We start from the raw sequence: 22,254 nt of genomic DNA, 5'->3' as shown, positions 1-22,254 counted from the left end.
AGGCACATTAAGATTTTACTCTTTCTAGAGTTGTTGTTGTTGATGTCCATCAGCTCTGAAAATCATCATCCTGGTAGCGTTGGTGGTTTGTCAGTCTTTTGCTGCTCTATTCATTTGTCTGGGCTTGGGATCTGCATAGTAGCCAGAGTAGCCATGCAATTCTGACTTTCTATGGCAATTGTGTTCTAGTGAACTGTTCATGAACATACTTTGTAGCTAACAAAGTGGTTATTTTGTGTCATTTGTGAAATTGTGTAATCTCTAAATGTGTACACGGCAGATTATTAAATTGTTTACCTCCAATTTGAGTATTTCCTTTTGAGAAGAAATCACTAGTTACATAATTTCTAGTTTGTTAAAGGGATATGTGATGCTGTTCAAATATAAGTTCTTTTAAATGCAAAATGGTTTTATTAAAAAAATTATTCAGACAACTCGGACATTAGTCTGGTGTCAGACTGTTTTTAATGCAGGCTACATGTTACCATAGACATGCGCTAGCCTAGCACTAGCCTAGCACCACTAAACTCTTCAAATATAAGGACTGCATGAATTAAAAAAAAAAAATTCTCCAGAAATCAACAGCACTCTGGATAACTAGGAAATGAGGCCCTATGTCAAAAATCCTGAAATATCCCTTTAAGCTCCCGACAGGGGTCACCTTATTCTGCAGCACATTTTAGCTGCTGTATCCACATAGTATTCATATAAAAAGAGTTTTTTGACGAAGATACTGTTGTTATACTCTGCATTGGCTTGTGTTGCTTCATACAGACGTATCTATTATTTAGTGCTTTCGCTACAGTAACAGTGTGAAATTTCCCCCCCTTCACGGGTATAACCGCTCTGGGCCTATTTTCTACTGTAGACCTCGCATGAAAAGGTGGAGAACAAGCGGGGCCTGCAGGTCTGTGTGCAGCCTGGGGCTTTCCTGCTCGCTGAGGCTTGGGTAGGCTCCTGGGGACTCAGCCGCTCACAGGCAGAAAAGACCCCCGTGGATGGAGCAGTAGAGGGGAGCACAGCATCACAGGGGCGTTTGATTCAGCTTCTTAAGAGCAGGACTGCAAGATAGATGAACCCAAAGACCTCAGAGAAAGAGCAGCCGTATATAGACATGTTACGCCCACACACGCTGAGCAAGAAAACAAGATGTGTAGTAACAGTTGTGAAACTCCAATATCAGATGAATTAATCAATATTTTAGGAGTCTCGTTTTCTAAAGGCTTTTCCTTTCCTAGAGCTGTTGTGGTCTCTGCATGCTGTGAATTACTTATTGCAGAGTGAGGTGGGAGTTACACATTGCATCATGTAAAATGCAGTATCTAGTGTGTGTTTGTAAATGTTTTCGTAAAATAACAGTTTTATTCACGCCTTTTCATCAGCATTTGTGCACTTGAATTCATATAAATCCGCTTTTATCGCTACCTTGACTTCGGTGCTCGACTCCAGTCATAATACATTTGAAGCTGTTGATATGCTTTCACTCAGGGCTGCATTATGCGGTCCGTCACTGGTGTTTTTGTGCACAGGACAAAGGAAGGACAAATTTAGATCTGAGTCCTCTGCAGACCCTCTCTGTCTCTTTGTGGCTAATTGAATTAGCGGCTGGTTAGCGCTCTGTTCATTAGGCTAATGCTGTGTTGTATACACACGACTCAATGCTGCAATTAGGACACCTCCATTTTGGACGTTGAACTTTTACACAGTCACACAATGGCCTCTCGTGTCTCCTTCACTGTCCACCTCATCTGTGGGCTTAATATTGCATCTACATTTTCTTTATTGCGTATTTAATGGTGTTTGTTGTGTCACTTCTTAATGTCTGGTTGATCTATTAGATCCATTTGGGCTTGTATTTTTAGATAACCTGCTTTGTTTTTGATAACATATTTATTATCAATATTGATTGCTTTGGCATTTGTGTTACAATGATTTACTTGCCTGACCCTTTGGTTCTTTTTGTTTTGTGTTGTTTTTGTGCTTTGTGGCACACGATGCCCCCTGTCCTTCATCGTTTGTGTCACCTAAAAGCCACTCTCCCGCTGTCGTCCGTTTGGTCTCACCCCGCTCTCTTTCTGTCCGTTCAGAGCACCTTCAAGTTCAAGTCGGAGAGTGACATCCATCTGGCCGAGCACCACAAGCAGGTGTTGTACGACGGCAAACTGGCCAACTCCATCTCCTTCACCTACAACGCCAAAGCCACGGACGCCCAGCTCTGCCTCGAGTCGTCTCCGCGGGAAAACCCCTCCATATTCGTGCACTCTCCACACGCACTCATGCTGCAGGTCAGTGCGCCGCTCCTGTCTGTCCCATGGCATGACTCACACCACACTCCAGTGCTACTTATCAGAGAGCACAGGCCATTGCAAACTAATACTAAACTCCAGAAGAAATGAGAATTAATGTTCAGGGTGGTACTATTTGGTGGTAATATTATTTTCAGGTAATTAATTAACAGGTGGGAAAAAGTGAATTGCTCTCCTGAGTTTTATGGACCTTTATTTCCACAGAAATGCAAACTATAGTATTACTTCAGCTGATGATGATAATTTTCTGCCCATTTAAACACTGTCAAAATACACCTGCATTTACTCATTTGAAAAGTGCTCTCCAAATGAGGCGTATATAACGGACACTGCATTTAGGAGCATTTAGAAGGATTTAGGACACAAAACACAATTTAAGCAGGCCAGCAGTTTCGGTCCATTAGTAAAAAAAAAAGTAATTATTAAGAGCAGAAAGTCCACAGGTGTATTTTGCCTGAAGCAGACGTTTATCCCAATCTGTTTCCACTACACCCTTTTAGTCTCAATATTTACAAGCTACATCGGTTCGGGTTCATAATCCTTTTTAAGTTGCCTAAACTTTGCTCTAAAATGTGCTATAATTTAAAGAAAATCGTAATCATCATCAGCATCGTCATTATAGAGTATAATCTTAAAAACATCCTGCATTTAAACACACACAAGAACTGCTAAATTACTACTCAACATTGCAGATAAATACACTTACGGTATATATTAACCAAAAATGTTTGCAGATTATGTTCAACTTGATACATATGAATTGTTTTGCCATTTTGACTCTATTGTTTCTCTGTCCCACAGGATGTAAAGGCCATCGTCACCCACTCCATCCACAGTGCCATTCACTCCATCGGAGGAATCCAGGTGCTGTTCCCTCTGTTCGCTCAGCTCGACTACAAACAGCTCAACGACAGCTCCGTGGACACCACAGTCTGGTATGGGCTCAATGCACAACAACAAATATCGTTTTCTTACTAAGGATTTTGTGTGAGCTATTTTTGAATGGTCGTATTCTGCAGTGCCACTCTGCTCGCGTTCCTGGTGGAGCTGTTGAAGAGCTCGGTGGCGATGCAGGAGCAAATGCTGGGAGGAAAGGGCTTCCTGGTGATCGGGTATCTACTGGAGAAGGTTTGTTTCAACAATGGATTTTGTGAGATTTTTTTTTAGATTTTTGGTTAGGGCTGCACAATATATCGCAACAAATATATTATACAGTATCTCTAGCTATATAGAACAACAACTACAATACGATACTATACAATACTATACAATTGCAATTAAAAGACAAAAAAAATTAAGGCATAAATGATCATTATAAAATATGTTAGAATATTATATAATATTCACTAAAAAGCAAAGCGTGAGTGCAGATAAATGAGCGAAACAGAACCCTTTTCATTCTTGATTTGAACTCTGCCAGAGAAGAGGCCTGTCTCAGGACGACTGTTCCAGATTTAAGCTGCGTGAAATACATCTTGGCATATTACATCACAAAAAATTAGAATAGACTAAGATACTACACTGTGGTTACTAATCAACAACAAAAATGTAGGTACAACATGTAGAAATGAAAGACAGACCATGCTAACCAAGCGTTACAATAATTTATTTTGTCCTGTTTTCGTTTTGTTTTTGTATATTTTCTTTTCTGCAGTCGTCTCGTGTCCACATCACCAGAGCCGTCCTCGAGCAGTTTTTGTCGTTTGCCAAATATCTGGACGGCCTGCCCCACGGAGCGCCTCTCCTCAAGCAGCTCTGTGACCACGTCCTGTTCAACGCTGCCATCTGGATCCACACGCCCGCCAAGGTCTGTCCAACAGCCCAACAACACCAATGACACGGACGCAAAACAAAGAAATAGAAAAAGAAAAATACTCACGAATACTAATACAATTTGTGATACACGGAGAAAGTAAATGTACAGGTTTATGTTGAATATGGATGAGGTGGTAGCGGTGTAATCAGCAGTTGTCTGATTGGTTTCAGTCCAGCAGGCGCACATGTTGTTGTTGTGTCCCAAGCTTAACCCCTAATGCCCCCTCCCATCACTGTAATGTCATTGGTTGCGACACAAAGGGCATCCAGATTAAAATTGTATTTGCCAAATCAATATACAACTGATTTACTACCGAGAAGCTTAATGACAAATAAAAGTGAACATGTTTCGATAGAGATATGCTTTTACAAGGTGTCTGTTCTGACTGTATACTGAAACAATGAATTCCCCTTAACACGAGTCGAAAGTTGCTGGACAGGAAGCCAAGGAAAGAGCAGGAGACTCAACTTGACCCCAGTGCTTTTATTTAAGGGGTACACGCTCTACCAGGTGAGCCTCCAGGCAACCTCAATTAATTTCAGTATTGATTTGTTGTCATGTCCTAATTCAAGACAAACTGCAATTATGTAGTGAGTAAAGGCAGTTCATGAAGAAGAGGGCTGACATCTGAGAGTGGCCATTGCCCTTTTTACAACAACAACAACGATGGGATTCAGCTGGACAGGAAGGGACAGGACGTAGATGCCACACAAACAAAGAGCCACAGTGGCATTTTTGGATAGGCCATGGGACAGGCGCAGGGGCACGTGGTCCTCCTCTTCACTCTGAACTGGATGTGGCGTTCCCTCAGGGCCAGTCAGACACAAGCGGCTATTTTTTTTGTTGCTTTCTGCCCCCGTCCTGCCTTCTCAACCTCTGGCCCTGTGATGTGATTGGCCGCTCTGGATGCTGCCGTGTCCAGGGCGTTGCTGAAGTCATGGAGAACGAAAAAGTAGCCCTTGTAAGATGCAAAATGACTAAATAGACCACAGTGAAAAGAATGTACAAGTAGTGTAAAGTTACAGTCTACCTTATGGATACCCAATACGACAACTGTTATTATTGTTGGTAATGACAAGTTCAAGCAAAACAGCGTAACGTAACTAGGGTACGGTGCGCCCAAAATGTACACATCCAATAATAGTAGTTTCTTAAAGAACTAAGTAACTTTTTTACCTTAATAAATCGAATTGCAACTTTCCCTGCATCGGGTTGGAGGCGCAATTCACACTAATAGAATCACGAAGAAGAAGGTAACAGGCTAACGGGCAAAGCTAACCTGCGGGCTCGCGCCACTTTAGCAGTATTTACAGCCAAGTTTGAGTGAAAAAAAATAACTCCATTGTGTCACTGGGTGGTGGCACAATGTACAATATCCCTCTCTCCCTTTGTCTTTTCTGTCAGCGTAGTATTTACTCTCACGGACAATTGAGGTGGAAACATTAACTTTTATAAAAGGTTACTTAGTTCTGCTTTAACACAGAAAGTAGTTACTGTCTTGCTACAATCACTAATAAACTCACTACTACATTATAGATTGGCAAAATGTAGGTCTAACGCCTGTGTGACCCTCCTCTATGGTTAATTACAATGAAGTGTGTCACAATGAGTTTTCACAGCACATTGCAGTAGAAATAATGAGGACAAACTGAGCAACACTCCTAAAAATCCCCCTAATCCTTTAATCTCACTTTCCCTGAACCACGCTTCCCCCTCTGTGTGTTATTATTGTCTACTGGAAATATTATCACCTTCATAATTGGCGTGGAAAAGCCTTGGTCATATCCAGGACTTAATTAAAGAAATGTGCTTCGGCAATCCACATCAAAACATGATCGTCATTAACGCGACGAATAAGGGCCATGTTTATTACAGAAACTAAAGGTGGACCAGAAGCTTTCTTAACAGGTTTACAAGCAGACAGATCAGTTAAATTCCTGAAATGATATTGCGATTGTCCGTTATAAAGCGTAACAGCCTCAAGTAGGGCTGTCATGATAATTACTATATCGACATATCGTTCAAAAAACAACAGATAAATGATATATTTTTGGGCTCAATATATATCGTCTGTGCATTTATGTTTATTGAAGCTTGTGTGGTATGTGCTATTATCGTTAGAGTTTCCTTTCCTGCCTCAATATATCAAACTTCAAATTTGTTATCGTGACAGGCCTACAAAAGGCAATATCCCACATGGGGTTCGCAATCTCTCTGGATCTGGTGTAAGTTTTGCTCATGTACGGCGTGTTTTAAGGAAAAAACATGGGAAGAGCCCAGAAAGAGCATTAGGCTTCGGCCCAACCACTCAAAAGTTGAAGCGTGCTATCCTAAAGAGGGAATTTATTTTATAGAGCTTTCAAGCATGTTTTAAAGGCGTTCCCTCATCAAAAACATGCTTGGAGCTGTGTATTTTGAGCCACTTGCGCATCTTTGAATTGTCCCGGTGACCACTCTGTTGTTGCTGCAGCTCATACAATGTTCATCACATGACCAGGAAGCGCTTTTCATACCTTATACTCTCTTATCCGTCCAGCAACATAGTGTATGATAATGATCAAGTTGTGTTTGACGTTATGTATTTTGAAGTAACATTGCTTTGACTTCTGGACGGTATTCAGTGCCTCTTTCCCACTTTCAATCACTATGTAAATCACTGCACACTTTGAGTTGGCTCATTAGCTATAGCTGTCCCAAAATGAAAAAAAAAAAATTCCAAAGAACAAGATCTCGACTCTCTTTAGTAAATGAGGTGTGATGTGGCCTGACGCGAGCACTTCACTAATTTTATCTGCTTTAACAGAAATACCTCGTTAAGAGCGGCCCGTCGTGTTGCGGCCGCCGTAACGAGCTCAGAGAGTTGTGTGTCCAGTCTCGTATCTGCAAAAGAGAGAGCACTGCTAAGAAGATGCAACGGGGGCAGAAGAAGGAAGCCGGGCTCGGGAAGTAGAAACGAAGCAAACGAACGTAGTAGAAAGGCCTGTTTAAAATGTCAGCGCTGTGAAAAGAGCTGCTCAGATGAGGGCTGGCTGCTCGAGGCACAGCAACATCAAACGCAACACAAAACCATTGGCGCTAGAGCTGCGAGGGAAGCTTTCTCTCGTTCTCCCGTGGCAATAAAACTCAGCTTTTGTTTGAGCGCCATAAACACACAGATAATTTGTTTCTCCCAGGCAGCGCGACGTGTCTGTCACCCTCTTGTAAATGCACTTTCTGTCAATACGGGTCCAGCTGTCTCTGCACCTACTTAATGTTGCAGTTTATTGAGGCCGCCACAATCTATACAACTATTTGTTCTTGCAGCCCCCAAGAACAGATAGATAAGATATTACTTTGTAAGCTAGTGAGAGCTATCTTTTCTCTCTTGTTTGTACTGTTGACTAAAATCATAGTACAACTTAATTGAAAATACATTTTTCTTTTGAAATGCATGGCTCTTGAAAAATACTGAGATTTTTCTTTTTATTCACTGATATGATTTGAGCCATGGAGGGTATCCAGATGATGTCACGGCATGGCAACAGCATAGCATAGCAACTGAAGCTAAATGAGGGTCAATGTTATTTCATGAAGTCAAGATTAAGAGTTGTGTTGTGAATAAAGTGATGTTAGAGCGTATCGTCTGTAGGTAAACTAAGATACATTTTTTACTATGTTTTATGCAATGGCTGCTCTCAAGTCAAATTACATAATATGTAAAAAAGAGAACCATAAGAGACCGTAATTATTTGAGCATTTAAGCAAATGGCTAAGTAACGCTCCACCGGATCCAGAAACGTGACTCTTCACAATGGTTTGTACATGAATACTAATTACTCACCAAAACTTTACAATAATAAACACTTCCATAAATGGAAGTATTTGTCTCGTGCTATAAAAATCTGTTTTTTCTCGATTCAGTCAACAATACTCATTTTCTGTCACCAAAAATGTGTCCAAACAACTGATGTCTCTACAGATGTTTGAAATCAAGATTGGGATTTTGCAGCTATTCATTTACTTTAGTTAGTTTACTAATGGGCCCCTTGAGATGTGCTATCTCGTTTTGAGGGGGTCCATCCATATTTACACTTTCTAAATCTGATCGAGAAGTTAATTCTTTCTTTCTCACAAGCAATGTTTCTGTCACCCTAAAGCTGAGTTATTTTAGTCCAGTAGTTTTTTCCCACCACCATAGTGTATTGTAAGCACAGCTGCTAAAACCAGCAACAGATTGCTGTGCTCTGTGTGCATCTACATGAAGTAAACTCTAGCGCAGAAGTAAGAGTGCGAATCAGTGCAGTTTCTTTCTTTCTGCCTTTGCTATGTACAGTAGTCTGAGAAAGCTGCACATATGCCCAGAATATGCATATCACGTGAACAACTGAGGAGGAATTGTGAGAACTAGAAACGAGTTGGAGCAACCACTAAGAGTTGAAACTCCACTAACTCCTCCATACGCGGTTTGAAAATGGAAAGAGTCATGTATCCCGGCTTTAAATTCAATTTTCTCTCTCTCATGCAGGTCCAGCTGTCCCTGTACACCTACTTATCATCTGAGTTTATTGGGACTGCCACCATCTACACCACCATCCGCCGAGTGGGCACCGTGCTGCAGCTCATGCACACTCTCAAGTACTACTACTGGGCCATAAACCCACTGGAGTGCAGTGGGATCTCCCCCAAAGGCCTGGGTACGTGCACTCACGCATACTGTCCTATAATTATCCTGCAAGATTCACACAGAGCCCCGACGAGACAGCATACATCCATGAGATCTGCTTTTTGAATAACGTCTGCAGTGAATTGGAGGGGTACAGCCCGTGACCTTTGATGTATAATGCATGGTAATGCAAGTCTCTCTGGGTCTGCTGTAAAGATTGGGGTGTGCTGCTGAGATGCTTTAATATTTGCTTGGGGCTGCTGTTTATTTGGATATATGGAGAAAAGTTTATGCGGATCCCTATCTCATTAATTGAGCCCAATGGTCAAACTGGTCCTCTATGTTTACTGCCTTTTTGCTATAATATAGTTTATGCTTTGACTTGGTTTGGAGATTGATTAGCTTTATAACTTTCTGCTTTAGCCAAACCCATACCACCAAGCTTTCACTCACTCGCTTAGAAAATCATAACATTTCGTTAATTTTATGCCTTTCCCTTACGAGCTAGTTTTAGCTATGCCTTCTTTTTAAGGGAGGATACTTTTGCACTCTTGCAATGTTATATTATTGTTTCCTCATCAAAAGCATACCGGAGGTTGTGTTTTGAGCCATTCACGCATGTTTGAGTAATTTTTAATTTGCTGTGGCAACTATTCAAGGTGCTGTGGGGCTTGCTCATACAATGCGTTTCCAATTTCCCCCAAGCTACGTACCTGGGAAGCTCTTTGACGACCTCCCACCCAGCTCTTGCTCCTCAGCAAGCTCAGCTATCTTAACTCGGCCTGAACTTGGCTACTACAACATGCTGCAGCCCGAGCCGACAGTAGCAGTTTGTTTAAATGAGAATGTCTTAAAGGGACAGAAGGCTCATGTCTCAAACCAGAAATCAAATACTGTCCTGTGGAATCAAGCTTGATAATGGCTGTCAAACTATGCATTTTCATTTGTAGAAAATAACCCAGTCTTCTTAACCAGAATTGCTATAGAGGGGATGAATCTCTTTTCATTTCTCTACACACCTCTACTACAGTGTTTTCCAGGTCCCCTCTTTGTTACCTAGCAGCCAAAATCGCATTAAGCTCTCTGGGGGAGATGTATGCTGCTTTGCTCCTAATTTACACCGCAGTTGAGGGAATAAAACAGGACCTTTCCCGGTCTTTGTGTGCTTACTCTAATATATTGACTTCTTGGGGTTACTCTTCTCTGTGCCTTTCCAGTGCTTTGTTAGAAGAAGCTAAAATAAACCTTACATTCACTTCTTCGCTCTGCTTATGTTTTTTTCTCTCGAGGTAGAGGTAGTATTCGTTTGCAGTAGCTGTAATTGGAAAAGGAGCAGTTTTAGGTGCAGTGGTGGTAGTAGTTGTGATTTTCGGGGTTTTTTTTGGGACAAGCTATAAACTTACAGTACATCATGAGGCTCAGGGCAGATTAGTTATGTAGATTTTTTTTTTAAACAGATCTATGGTTATAATGTAATGGCTTAATGGGCTGTAGCAATCCTCACAGCATGTTGCATGTTGAACAATCAAAGCTGTTTTTACTTTACTTGGAGTCTCACAGAAATATGCAGCGGAGGCTAATCCTCCAGCTAGGTAATCCTGAACAAGATCCTGGTTAAAAAAAAACGAGAAATGGGTCCCCTCTGTTCCTGACAAGTTTCCCCCGGGGTTTTAGTTCAAGGATGGGCCCAATGCAGGCGGCAAATTTCCCCGTGGAGTTACAAAATCTACATAAAATGTTCCACCAGACTCTCAAAATCACGACAAATATTCCAGTGCGGAAAAAAAATCTGATACAACATCGCTGTGTCTAGTCATCCAACAGGGTGAAGTTGCCAACTCTGACCCATCGCTAATAAGGAAGTCCGCGTCTTAGGTTTCCATGACAACAGACGGGCTTGATTGACAGATCTGAGGGGAGCTTTCGGAATTTCTAATCAAGTGGCTGTCTGCTGTGACTGGCTCCCCACTTCCCCCCTCTTGTTTGGTGATATTGCCGTTTGACTGCTGGGATTTAGCCCCATTAAAGAAGGGAGCAGCAATTAGCTCTGTAACACTCATAGCTATTTCAGGGGTTTATATGTGGCTGCCAGCGTTAGCGTTTGAATCAGCTGCGGGTGCACATAGATTCAATTTGCATAGTAATAGAAAGACGATTTAACATAAGCTTATGGGATGAAGCAAGGTATATCCAGCCTAATTTGACGGGACAGGATCAAAGGCCCAGACGCGATTGGCTAACACTTAATTTTTGGACTTGATCAAATAAATGTGTTATCGTTTTTAATAACTTTCCGACAGGGCCCTCTGCGCTGTGTGTACCTTCGAGAGGATTTGGGAGTTTGGGGAAAATGAGTCATCCTAATCAAACAGAAATGGCTTCTGAGGAGCTTAGTGCGCCCCGTGTGCTCTAACCAAGGCTTTTAGTAGCGTAAAGGTGTAACTAAGAGCGATGTTTAAAAAGCATATCAGTGGAAGGAAATAATGAAAGCAGATTTGGGGTGCTGCTTAAGAATGCTTAATTAGCTTTGCAGTCAAGACAAAGAGCTTGCAATATGTAATTGATTAAGTGACGTGGCTACAGGACAATACAGCGTTGCAAAAGTAAGTCAACGGCCAGAAGTTTCACTGAACTGCAGCAGTTTTTGAAGAGGAATGGTCCAAGGTTCATCCTGATCGTTGTGAGTGTCTAATCTGCAACTACAGAAATGCAGTTATTGCTGCAAAAGAAGGATCAGCCAGCTATTTAACACAAGGGTTCACTTATTTATTCCACGCTGTTGTGAATGTCTCAGGTTTTTCTGAAAAATATCTTCATAAACTTGTGAATACATTTTTCTATTGATAATAGCACATTGTCCAGGCCCTGAGGCAACAAAACAGCCCCAAACCATAATTTTCCCTGCACCATACTTCACAGTGAGCATAGTGTAAAGATGTGCTGTTCCATTTTTCCTCCACACACGACGTTGTGTGTTCCTCCCAAACTATTCAACTTTGGGTCCAACAGTTCATTGAATATTTTTCCACAAACCAAAGTTGAATAGTTGTGGAGGAACGGCCTGGACAACGTGCTGTCATCAATAGAAACATGTATTCACAAGTTTATCAAGATATTTTGCAGAAAAAACTGAGACATTCAGATCTTGGACGATTACAAAACTACCACAGTTCAACCAGATTTCTGGGTTTTCACTTACTTTTTACTCCCTGTCCTGTGAATGTTTACATAGTATGTAGTATAATATGATAAAATGTAAATGTTTGGATGGTATTAGTTTAAGCATTTTGATGAAAATCAGACCACATTTTATAACCAATTTAGGCAGAAATGTGAGAAAATCCAAAGCTTTCACATACTTTTCCCTCCCACTGTATATTGGGTGTTGTTTTGGTAAGACCAAATGTGCACCACTTGCAGCTATTAGTCATAGTTGTTGTGATAAGATAAGAGTTGCCTTGTCAGAAAATGGTCTCGCTCTTTGGTCCATCTTTGCACCAGAGGCTCAGTGAAACCTGTCAGGAGCAGTGGGGGGGACCGCAGTGCAGCACCTGGGGATCCATCTCCACAGCTTGAACAAGGATAATGGTGGAGGAGGTGGAGGATTAACCTTGTGTGCATTTGTTTCACCAAGTATTAATGACGAGAGTTTGACCACTGAGCCTTCTCCAGCACTTCTCAGAGATTCTCAATGGGATTAAGATCTGGACCAATCCATGTGTGAAAATGTCTCATGCTGTAATAGTAATATTTAATAGGTAAAACAAATAAATGAATGGAAATTTAAAGCAATGAGATGATATTTCCCATGGGAACAATTAAATAAAATAACTTTCAACAAATAAAGTTGCACGTACTGGAGCTTCTATTCCCCTTCCCTGTTTTGACACATGCCTAAATAAGTGTGATGGTGTGAGTGTCCCTGTCCCATCGCAGTATAACATCCCGACAGCTGACAGGTCACATGGGACCTCCTCCAGTCTCACGTTTTGTCGCGTATCACTCAGGTAAACCCCTCTCTCACTGCTCTGATCCACCGTGACAGCAGTAAAAGAGCACAAGGCATCATATCTATCCTTCCCAGCTGCCTATTCTGCTCTGTGCCGCTGCTGTATATGAGTGGCTCCTGTTGTCAGATAGTGAAAGAACATGGTTTTTACTTCGCTAACAATAAAAAGCTGTTTGCTATTGAGTTAGTCCCCCTTTGTAGCTCGCGTAAAATAGGGCCAATAGAAAGATACTGACGCAGCAGAGGCAGCAGCGGTGAATGCACGCTGGACATTGTTAACGTTCATTGGGTCGTCTGAAACTAACAAGCTTCCAGGCTGAAATAGATAACCCAGCGCTGCTTATAAAATACGTGTTTGTTATCATGCATTTGTAAGTTCACCTACTACTGTCGCTGCATATAGCACTTCCACTGATACAACTTTACTGCTATACCTACTTCTGCTGCCACTACTAACGCTTGTTGAAGCTCCAAACATTTGATTACTATGTTGTTCTCAGGTATCCATTGTCATAATACAATTCAACATTTTATTTTCCAGCATGCAAGGGACTTTGACCTGTAGTCCATGTTAAACTGCAGAGATAGTGGTTTGACTGCTATTAAAAAATATGTCAAATTGCCTTTTTTGTCTTACAGTTTATCAGTTCTATTTAACATAACTAAATACAATATCTTTTGCTCCTTTAAATGTAGAATGTTTCATTGGATTTAAAAACACAAAATACATTACTTTGTATCTAGAAATTACTCATAAGCCATGTGTGAACGGCAATTATGGACAGTTTTGAATACAAAAAATGTTTGATCTGAATATGCCATTTCCGTGCTTAATAATAGATATGGGCACAGCCTTGAGTGAACATCTAAAATCTGTTTAATTAAAAAAAAAAAATGAAGAAGCGAAGAAGTGAATTAATTATCTTTACATTAGCTGTCAAAAGGAATTAACCCACACTTCAAAACTTTGAGCAAGCATTGTCACGAATGAGATACCGCAGTTTTACTCCTCCCACAGTTTGTGTTCGTAGCGTGACCACACGGGCAGGCAAATGAATCATGCGCCACATTTTAAAGCAGATACAGCGGCTGTTTGGATAATTGAGTGTCAATCACATTTTGGTAAACTGCCATGTCTTTACCGTAATGATTAGATTAGTCCATCAATAAAATATCCTGCTTGCAGACTGCCTCCCGAGCTAATGATGGCGGTGATTTACAGTAAACTGTTGTGTCGTACTGTGTGTGTTGTTCTCTGCTCTCCAGGAAGCTTAATAAAAATTCTAATATCGGAGAACAGTTGTGTCCGCCCCGGTTCAGAGAGCTGCTGATTGCGATGTCTAAATAGATAGTAGCGCTGTGCTAAAGTTAAGGCAAGGGATTTGATTTGGTTCCTACTCTTATTAGTTCCAAGTGGGCAAAACCATTCTGCGATACAAAACATGTGGTTTGTGCCTCACAGGCGCCCAGTGGATGTGTCACTGTTCCGGCTTCAGTGTTGTGAGATTGAGTTCTGACGCTATTATTTGCTGAATGTCTCTACCAGCTCTCCTCGCCCCTTGCCCCGTCATGCTATATGCTGTCCCATTTATTTGTAGAAAGGGTAAAATGGATTTTTCAATGACACACAAATACAGTGGAGGTAACGAGGTCTGTGAGAGACATAAAGAGGAAGTCCGCTCAAGTTGTGTTTGTGTTGTATCCTGCCTAAGACTTACATTTTTGGAGACTAGGCTTAACTAAGTAACTTGTTTACCTTAAAAAATCCTTTTTGTAGTCCCTCTCGGGGGAATACAAGGATGATTGTGGGGTCTTTCATCTCCCCCTGGTGGTACTGGCCAGAAAACCACCACTTGCAACTTTCCCTGCACTGGGTTGGAGGTGCAATACACACTAATGGAATCACGAAGAAGAAGCTAACAGGCTAACGGGCGAAGCTAACTGTGGGCTAGCGCCACCTAAACAGTATTTATAACCAAGTTTGAGTGAAAAAAAATTATCTCCATTGTGTAATTAGATGTACAATATCCCTCACTCCCTTTGTCTTTTCTGTCAGCGTAGTATTTACTCTCACGGACAATTAATGAGTAAAATAAATGCAACATGCTACAACACCTGCAGCGGCGCTTTTGGTCTCAAGGGGCATGAGTTACTTTGTTCTGCTTTAAGTTCTGGTCTCCAAATGGAGGCGTTGGTTCAAATCCCACTGGTGGCTAGTAGCGGCCCTGAATTTGCTATCTTCAGTGTTACATTGATGTTTTATTGATTCTGAAGGATATCAAGACTATTTTTACCCCAGGATTTTAAGATCTTTGAATCGAAGTCTTTTTTTTTTTACCTTTACAACAGAGTATAAGTGCCTTTGAAAAAAATAAATCTCACTACTTCTGTGTCCTTTTTCTTTCTTTTTGTACTTGCATATTTTACCATAACACATCTTCTTTATTCAGAGCCTTTTCAAAACCCTTCGATTTGGCACATTTTAAAGCCAGTCATTTTGTGTTTCTCCTCAGATGGACCGCGACCGACTCAGAAGGAGATCATCTCTCTGCGGGCCTTCATGCTGCTCTTTCTCAAACAGCTCATACTGAAGGTACAGTGTTTTCAAACATCGTCAGCTCTGAGTTCGTGAGCTGGGGAACTGAGCGGAGAATGACTTTTCCTCCCGTAGTTTTTCTCGCCGCAGGGAGCGAATGGTCTAATCTCAAATGTGTGTGGAGAATCAAATTATAGATCAATGGCCCGAGTCAAGCACAGCAGCCTTTGTGTTGGTGTGAACTCCTATTGATTTATTCATGCATTTACATGTATTTGCTTATCTGTGTGTCTGTATCTGCCTGGGGTTGAGGTGCTGTATCCAAGGACAGGATTAACAAAGTCATTTGAGGCTAATTAGATGTGCAGCAATTATACAGTGTGCTCCAGTGCTGGGACGTTCTGTTTCTCTGCTTTTTCACATAATTGCATACAGTTACGATCAGTTGTAGAGAATTGTTGTAAAGCAATTGTATTTCATGTAAAGTTTGAAAGGCTCCCAGGGAAATCTGTTAGTGTTGTAATGTGAAATAAGACAACACTAATCATATGGCTGCTGCACTTAAACAGTGAAATTCGTCTAGAACTACAGACGAAAGATGGGACACTAGAGGAATATTTTTATTATAATTTGTGTGCTGACTGACAAGCAAAATCATTGGTAAATTGTAACCTATTTGTGCTAAGGTGCTTGATTTTTATTTTTTCTTGTTAAAGGGGCTAGATGCAAGTTAGCCATTTTATATTCACTACTGCCACCTCAGGTCATACGTGTAACTGCAGCTTCTATATTAAGCTTGTGCATGACGGCACTTCAGACCCGAAGAAACACCTTTTTGAGTGACAGAGCAGGATTTTAGAGGCAGCTGTGGAGAACAGGTCTAGGCTCATTCTACACCTTAGGACATTTATTTATTTATTTATGGTTTATTTGGTAGGGACAGTGCAAGTTAGGACATGGCTGGAACATGTAGGGGGAGGAAAATACTTAATGTTAACATTTTTAAACTCTGTATAGTCCCTTTAAGTATAGAATAATACATTATTTTTAATTATTATTTTTTTTCATTGTAGCCTGTGGCTGGACCGTATGGTGGAAAAAAAAAATCAATGCTAGTAATGTTAAAATGTTAATGCTAAAAACTGAAAATATGACTTCATCAGCATGAGATAAAGTAACTTTAAACCTACGTCTAAACAACAAATGTACACTTGGCTTTAATTAGTTGGAATTTTCTGCCCTTTATGAATACCGTATTTTCCGGACTATAAGTCGCACTTTTTTTCATAGTTTAGCTGGAGGTGTGACTTATATATCAAAATATGTTATTTCACATGTTTGTTATTTTCACTCTGGCGGCCGCTAGAGGGCGCTCTAGGCTTGTGTACCAGTATCTGCTGCTGCCACTGAAGATTTAAAAAAACGGTAATCGAGCAGCAGAGAGAATGTTTGGAGTGAGCGAGAAACTTGTGAGGGACTGGCAAAAAGCAGGGGTTACTCTTACTGCAATGAAGAAAACAGAAAAAGGTAATTGTGGGCTAAAAGCTAGATGGCCACAGCGAGAGGAACGAGTTTGCAAATGAGAGATTGAACAATGTGCTGCAGGGAGAGGCTTGTAAACGGTGCAGTTGCGCCTCCAGACCCAGGTATTTGCCAAGGCTGGTGGGTGTGACTTATACTCCAGAGCGACCTGTAATCCGGCAAATATGGTATAGGCCACAGGAGTGCTGTACTTTAAAATTCTGTGAGAGGACAAGACAGATCCACTAAACATTTTAGATATTTAGAAAACTCACTGGTAAACTGTAACCTATTTGTGCCAAGGTGCTTGCATTTCGTATTTGTTGTGTGGTGTTGTAGTATGAGGTAATTGCTTGTGCCTCCTACAACTTATTTTGGCATTTTGTTATACGGACTCTTGCCAATAAAAGTCTTTCATTATCCCCAGGACCGAGGAGTGAAGGAGGACGAGCTGCAGAGTATCCTCAACTACCTGTTGACGATGCACGAGGTGAGGTCCACGTCTCTTTAAATGGGCCAAAAAAGAGAAAGTGTGTCTATCCATCTTCCAACGCATGACTGCCTGAACGCACATTATAATTTGTGGGCTGGAGTTATGGTCCACTTAAACAAGCGCAGCCAGAGTGAGTCAGCCCCGGATCCTGAGACAGCAATGAAAAATGGCACAACAATGGACTGAACAGAACGTACTCTTCCCAAACAATTATATCCATTCTGGCCGCGCACACGCCACCTGCTCCTCTGCGAACACGGCATGTCCAGCTCAACATACCTCTTCTCTGTCCTCTTCACCCCCTGCATCATTTATAAAGACGCTCCCCTCTCTGTCCCAGCAGTAAAAACGTGCCTCTGAGAACATGTTTATTTTTTTTTTAGGACGAAAATATCCATGACGTCCTGCAGTTGCTCGTGGCGCTCATGTCCGAACATCCAGCCTCCATGATCCCAGCCTTTGACCAGAGAAATGGGATAAGGTAAACAACAAATATTACACTGCGTACTGCATATGACACGTAACATTTATTTTATTTCACTGATATCACATTAATTCTGTTGAAACGCGTTCAAGCTTATAACCACCTAAGCTCAAGCTGTGTTTTCTCTCAAGTATTGTCCAAAAGCACGGCACAAGCAGATATTTCTTATGTTGCCATGGAGACTCTTATGTTACCAAAGAACAAGAAAACAACATCATTTCTCCCCCCTGTTTTTTTCCCCTGTTATGTCCTCTGAGCTCAGGGCTTTGGAGAAAACGCTGCAGTCAGCACAGACCAGCTCTAACTTTGAGACTCCTCTATGACTTTGAGCGCCTCACTTCAGGAGTTCTCCAGAATCTGTATAATGCACATCGCGGCTCTTTTCTGTTCTCTTTATCCAAAATGAAGTGTCCAATTTACATGAATGTGTTTGTGTGTGTGTGTGTGTGTGTGTGTGTGTGTGTGCCTTTACAGGGTGATCTGCAAACTGCTGGCGTCAAAGAGCGAGAGCATCCGGGTGCAAGCGCTCAAAGTCCTGGGATACTTCCTCAAGCATCTGGGACACAAGTCAGTACATCAAATAAGATTCATTTATATACTATACATGATATTTAAAATGGTAAATGAGTTGAGACAGTTAGCACAGGCATATTCAAAGATGACAATGGATTCATCGGGCTCACATTGTGAAAGAGTGGATCAGGGAGCATGAGGCATCATTTTCACACATGGATTGGCCAGCACAGAGTTCAGATCAAAACCCCATTGAGAATCATTGGGATGTGCTGGAGTAGGCTTTGTACAGTGGTCACACTCTTCCATCATCAATACAAGACCATGGTGAAACATGAATGCAACATTTTTGACATTTCAAAAGCTTTTTTTTTTCGATCAGGCAGATTCATAGTTTTCCTATTATTCAACATTCATATTCCATAAATCTGATGAACGCAATAAAACATTACAAATTTTACCTTTAATTTATAAACAACCTGCATCTGCGTACCTCTTTGACTATGTTTTAACAACCAACTTCTGTTCTATTTTAAGTAGATAAAACAAGAAAAAAATCCATCCCTTCATTGCTCTATAAACAAATCTACTTTTCTATTTTTTGGGGTTTAAACAATTAAATGAAGTGAAAATGCACCTTGAATGTTTTTCCTTACCCTTTCCGATACATGTTCATTGTAATGCATTTCAAAAAGCCCCAATTCCGTTGCCACTTAACATAACCATTATCTTTATCTATACAGTACCTCACCGTCGTAGGATGTAATATACATACAATTAATCAAAAATAAATAGAGCCGATACACTCTGATTCCCATTACAGTCAAGTAAGTCCCAGGTCATTCGCCGTCTCTTTTTATTCATGTTCTGTTGAATTGAGATGAGGGGGCGGCAAATATCTCCGAGAACACATGTGTCAAGGTCAAGGCTGAGGTGATTTAATGTGGCCCTTTGAGGAGCATGAATTCCTGAGCATGTCAAAAATAAAGGTAAGTCTCTAGCCCATTCCTGTGCGGAGTTATGGATTTTTATCGAAATAACCATTTTGCTCGCTCCAGCCACTAGGGGGCAGCTTAAATTAAAAAAAAGGAAAGAATTTCACACATGTCCAGCAGAGGGCACTGACATAACAAGAGATCAGGATATAAACAGCTTATTATCGCCTCGTGGTAAATGGTCAGTCTACCCCAGGGTGGCTGTGGCTACGATAGTATATTACTGCCATTATGAAGCTCTTTGAGAAACATGTGACACAGGCTGGTAAAGCGCAATAAGTTTAAGCTGTTGTTATTTATGAGGCCCCGACCTGACACCCCTAATCTAGTACTATACAGTTTTTGAGTTAATCAAGTAAATCTATGCATTGATTTACCACTTACAAATCCCTACAGTCCTTATTAGAGCATGCGTCATATACTTACGCTTGGCTGATACTTACACGGCTACACGATTATGGAAAATGATGTAATAGTGGAAAAGCCCCCATGAAGACAGACTATTTTGTTTGTCTTGTACCGTCTAAATGTTCTCAATCTATTAATTCTAAAGCGCTCAACATATGCGTTTTCCACAGTAAGAACACATTGAAGGTCATGTTTGTTAGCCACCTCTAATTCCTGACTGTAGTCGAGCCTTGCAGTGAAACTAATTACTCCAACAACCGTTCCCATTAGCCGCTGAGGTGTCGTTTGTTTTTTGTGTTCGTTGGGAGGTAATGCCCTCATCATGGCGTCCACGCGGGATAATCAAGACAGGCGGGGAGGAGCGAATCTTGATGAACAGCACGCACAGCTATAGGGATTTATGCGTTATCCCTCGTGGCAGTGCACCTCTCAAGCAGCGCGGCACGGGAGCGGGTTAGAGCCTCGCACCTGCGCCCCGCAAATTCAGTCCCCCACTTAGTCAACATCTGCTGCCCGCCGGCGTCCCGGAGAGCTGTCTGTTTGAGTTCACGTGTCCGTTTTGAGTCCGGGGCAAATTTCAATATAGGGTTTGGTACTTTCAGACGACGCCACAACATTCAGCGGGACCTTCACATTTATGCTGGATTTGTTCTACAGCAAGTTCAAGCTCGCCAAGATATTTATATAGAAATAAAGAGAAATAAAGAATAAAGACTGCATGGCACCAGGGCTTTATGAAAGATGAAATGTTAATAATGTGCTGTTGATTTCATGAGTTTGGTTTGTAAATTAATACACACTTAATTAAGTCTCGCCAACTGGCTTGGTATACATTTCTACGCAAAATGTAAATGGATTTCAAATGTCAAAACTGAACAGAAAGTTGACATAAGACGTAATTGTTTTGCAATTAGAGATTTAAATAAACAACTACTTAAACGTATTGGAAAAGTAATTATAAATATACTATTGAAAGACAAGTTCCAAGTCAGTTGTGGCAATATTGTGCTTAGTAACTACAATTGCCCCCACCACTTTAACCAAATAAAAAAAAAAGCCATACTCCATAACATTACACTTAGAAAATGGAGTAAAATACAATACATGTTTTTGTAGAACAGAAAACATGTCTTTACTGTGAGCGGGTTTCGCCTCTCCCCAGAAATTACTCGCTGTAACTTTTGCTCACCTCGTCTCCATGGAGATCTCGCTGCTTTACTTTGACTACTAGTTAGCCAAATATCAAGCGTTCTTCCAAATACTTTAATTGGATAACCCACTGCAAAAACTATCAGTACGGTATCGCTGACATGGAACTTTGAATGCTCCTCAGTGTGGCTTTGATAATTAATTCTATATCAAACGTGAAAAGCACAAAATATTGCCTCAACATTTCATTATTCTGAAGTTTGTTAATGAAATAAAGAAAATGGAAAATCAATTTGCAACACGTAACCAAAGATGAAAGAACCTAATAATATTGTGCACAAGGCCTGAGTTCCTAATAGTTTAATGGCTGCTGCGAGATACTGTATCAGAGCGTAGTTTAGTCTCTTCAGGCGCCACTTCAAACAAATGGAACGGTTATGTAAGGCTTTTGGACCAAACCAACTAAACACGAGAGAAATATGATTATGAAGACGCTCGCTCAACCCACTTTATTTGTAAAAGAATAAATACACAGTAACTCTTGAATGTGCTTATAACATAAAGCCATTTATTCTCCCAGCAAGGTTCCCATCTAAATGAACATTGCAAGTGCACAAAGTAAGTAAGCATTGTACAAAAGAGATTAGGCCTTTTGCACTCATTCAACCACTTCGAGAGTTAAACTGGCAGAGGAAAGGGGAACGGGAGCAATTGGGTTTGACAGTGTGATGGAAAACTACACTGTCAGGTGCTCCTCCAGGATGTGCATCAATGGTGCAAATTAAAAATACAAAACCTTGCCTTTCTGTATAAACTGTTTAAGACGCAGAAAGCTCCGAGACACACTCGCAGAATAAATTAAAGTTGATTGTTCTGAGGGTTGACTTGAAATTAAAATATACTTTTGAATCACCCTTGTTCTCCACCATTACTCTATGGATACATGGAAATATAGATGATGTTTTAGCTCCATTCAGATATACATATAAATACACGATCAAGAAACATTTCCAAAACATTTCCGATCATTTGTTACTTGTTGAGACTTTATATGACAGCTTGCCCTAACTCTTGACCTGAATTATTTCCTGATTTGTTCCTAAACAGACATGACGTAAGACAACACATTCTGCGTCTGTTTTTAGGTTAGTTGTCATAAAGTGTTACCCCCGCCCCCCAATAAGAAAACCTTTCAGTTCTTCTGCATAAAACACAAATACGCGTTCGTTTTTTCCAACCTTTCATGCAAATTGTAATAGTTTTAGCCATAAGTAGCTGTTCAATACAAAGACAGCATCAATGCACTCGCTGTCTCCTGTCACTACTTCCATGATTATACTTTTTTTCCCCCTTTAATAACCCTTTTGTGCACGCTGTGTTTT

At 40.9% G+C, this 22,254-nt stretch overlaps 1 protein-coding gene across 14 annotated transcripts in view; it reads left to right on the top strand.

Annotated features, from left to right (window-relative positions):
- nbeaa (neurobeachin a) overlaps positions 1 to 22,254 on the top strand; it is a 129,203-nt gene that overhangs the window by 70,841 nt on the left and 36,108 nt on the right. For all 14 annotated transcript variants that reach the window (XM_079566273.1, XM_079566272.1, XM_079566275.1 and 11 more), the window contains exons 9-17: positions 2,088 to 2,285; positions 3,108 to 3,241; positions 3,326 to 3,434; positions 3,961 to 4,113; positions 8,627 to 8,795; positions 15,287 to 15,366; positions 17,258 to 17,320; positions 17,707 to 17,804; positions 18,282 to 18,374. In XM_079566273.1, coding sequence (XP_079422399.1) covers positions 2,088 to 2,285; positions 3,108 to 3,241; positions 3,326 to 3,434; positions 3,961 to 4,113; positions 8,627 to 8,795; positions 15,287 to 15,366; positions 17,258 to 17,320; positions 17,707 to 17,804; positions 18,282 to 18,374 — 1,097 coding nt within the window. The remainder of the gene's footprint in view (positions 1 to 2,087; positions 2,286 to 3,107; positions 3,242 to 3,325; positions 3,435 to 3,960; positions 4,114 to 8,626; positions 8,796 to 15,286; positions 15,367 to 17,257; positions 17,321 to 17,706; positions 17,805 to 18,281; positions 18,375 to 22,254) is intronic.

This window comes from Gobius niger, assembly GCF_951799975.1.
Source record: "Gobius niger genome assembly, chromosome: 11".
Taxonomy (NCBI): Eukaryota; Metazoa; Chordata; class Actinopteri; order Gobiiformes; family Gobiidae; genus Gobius; species Gobius niger.
This window is presented reverse-complemented; position numbering and strand designations above follow the sequence as displayed.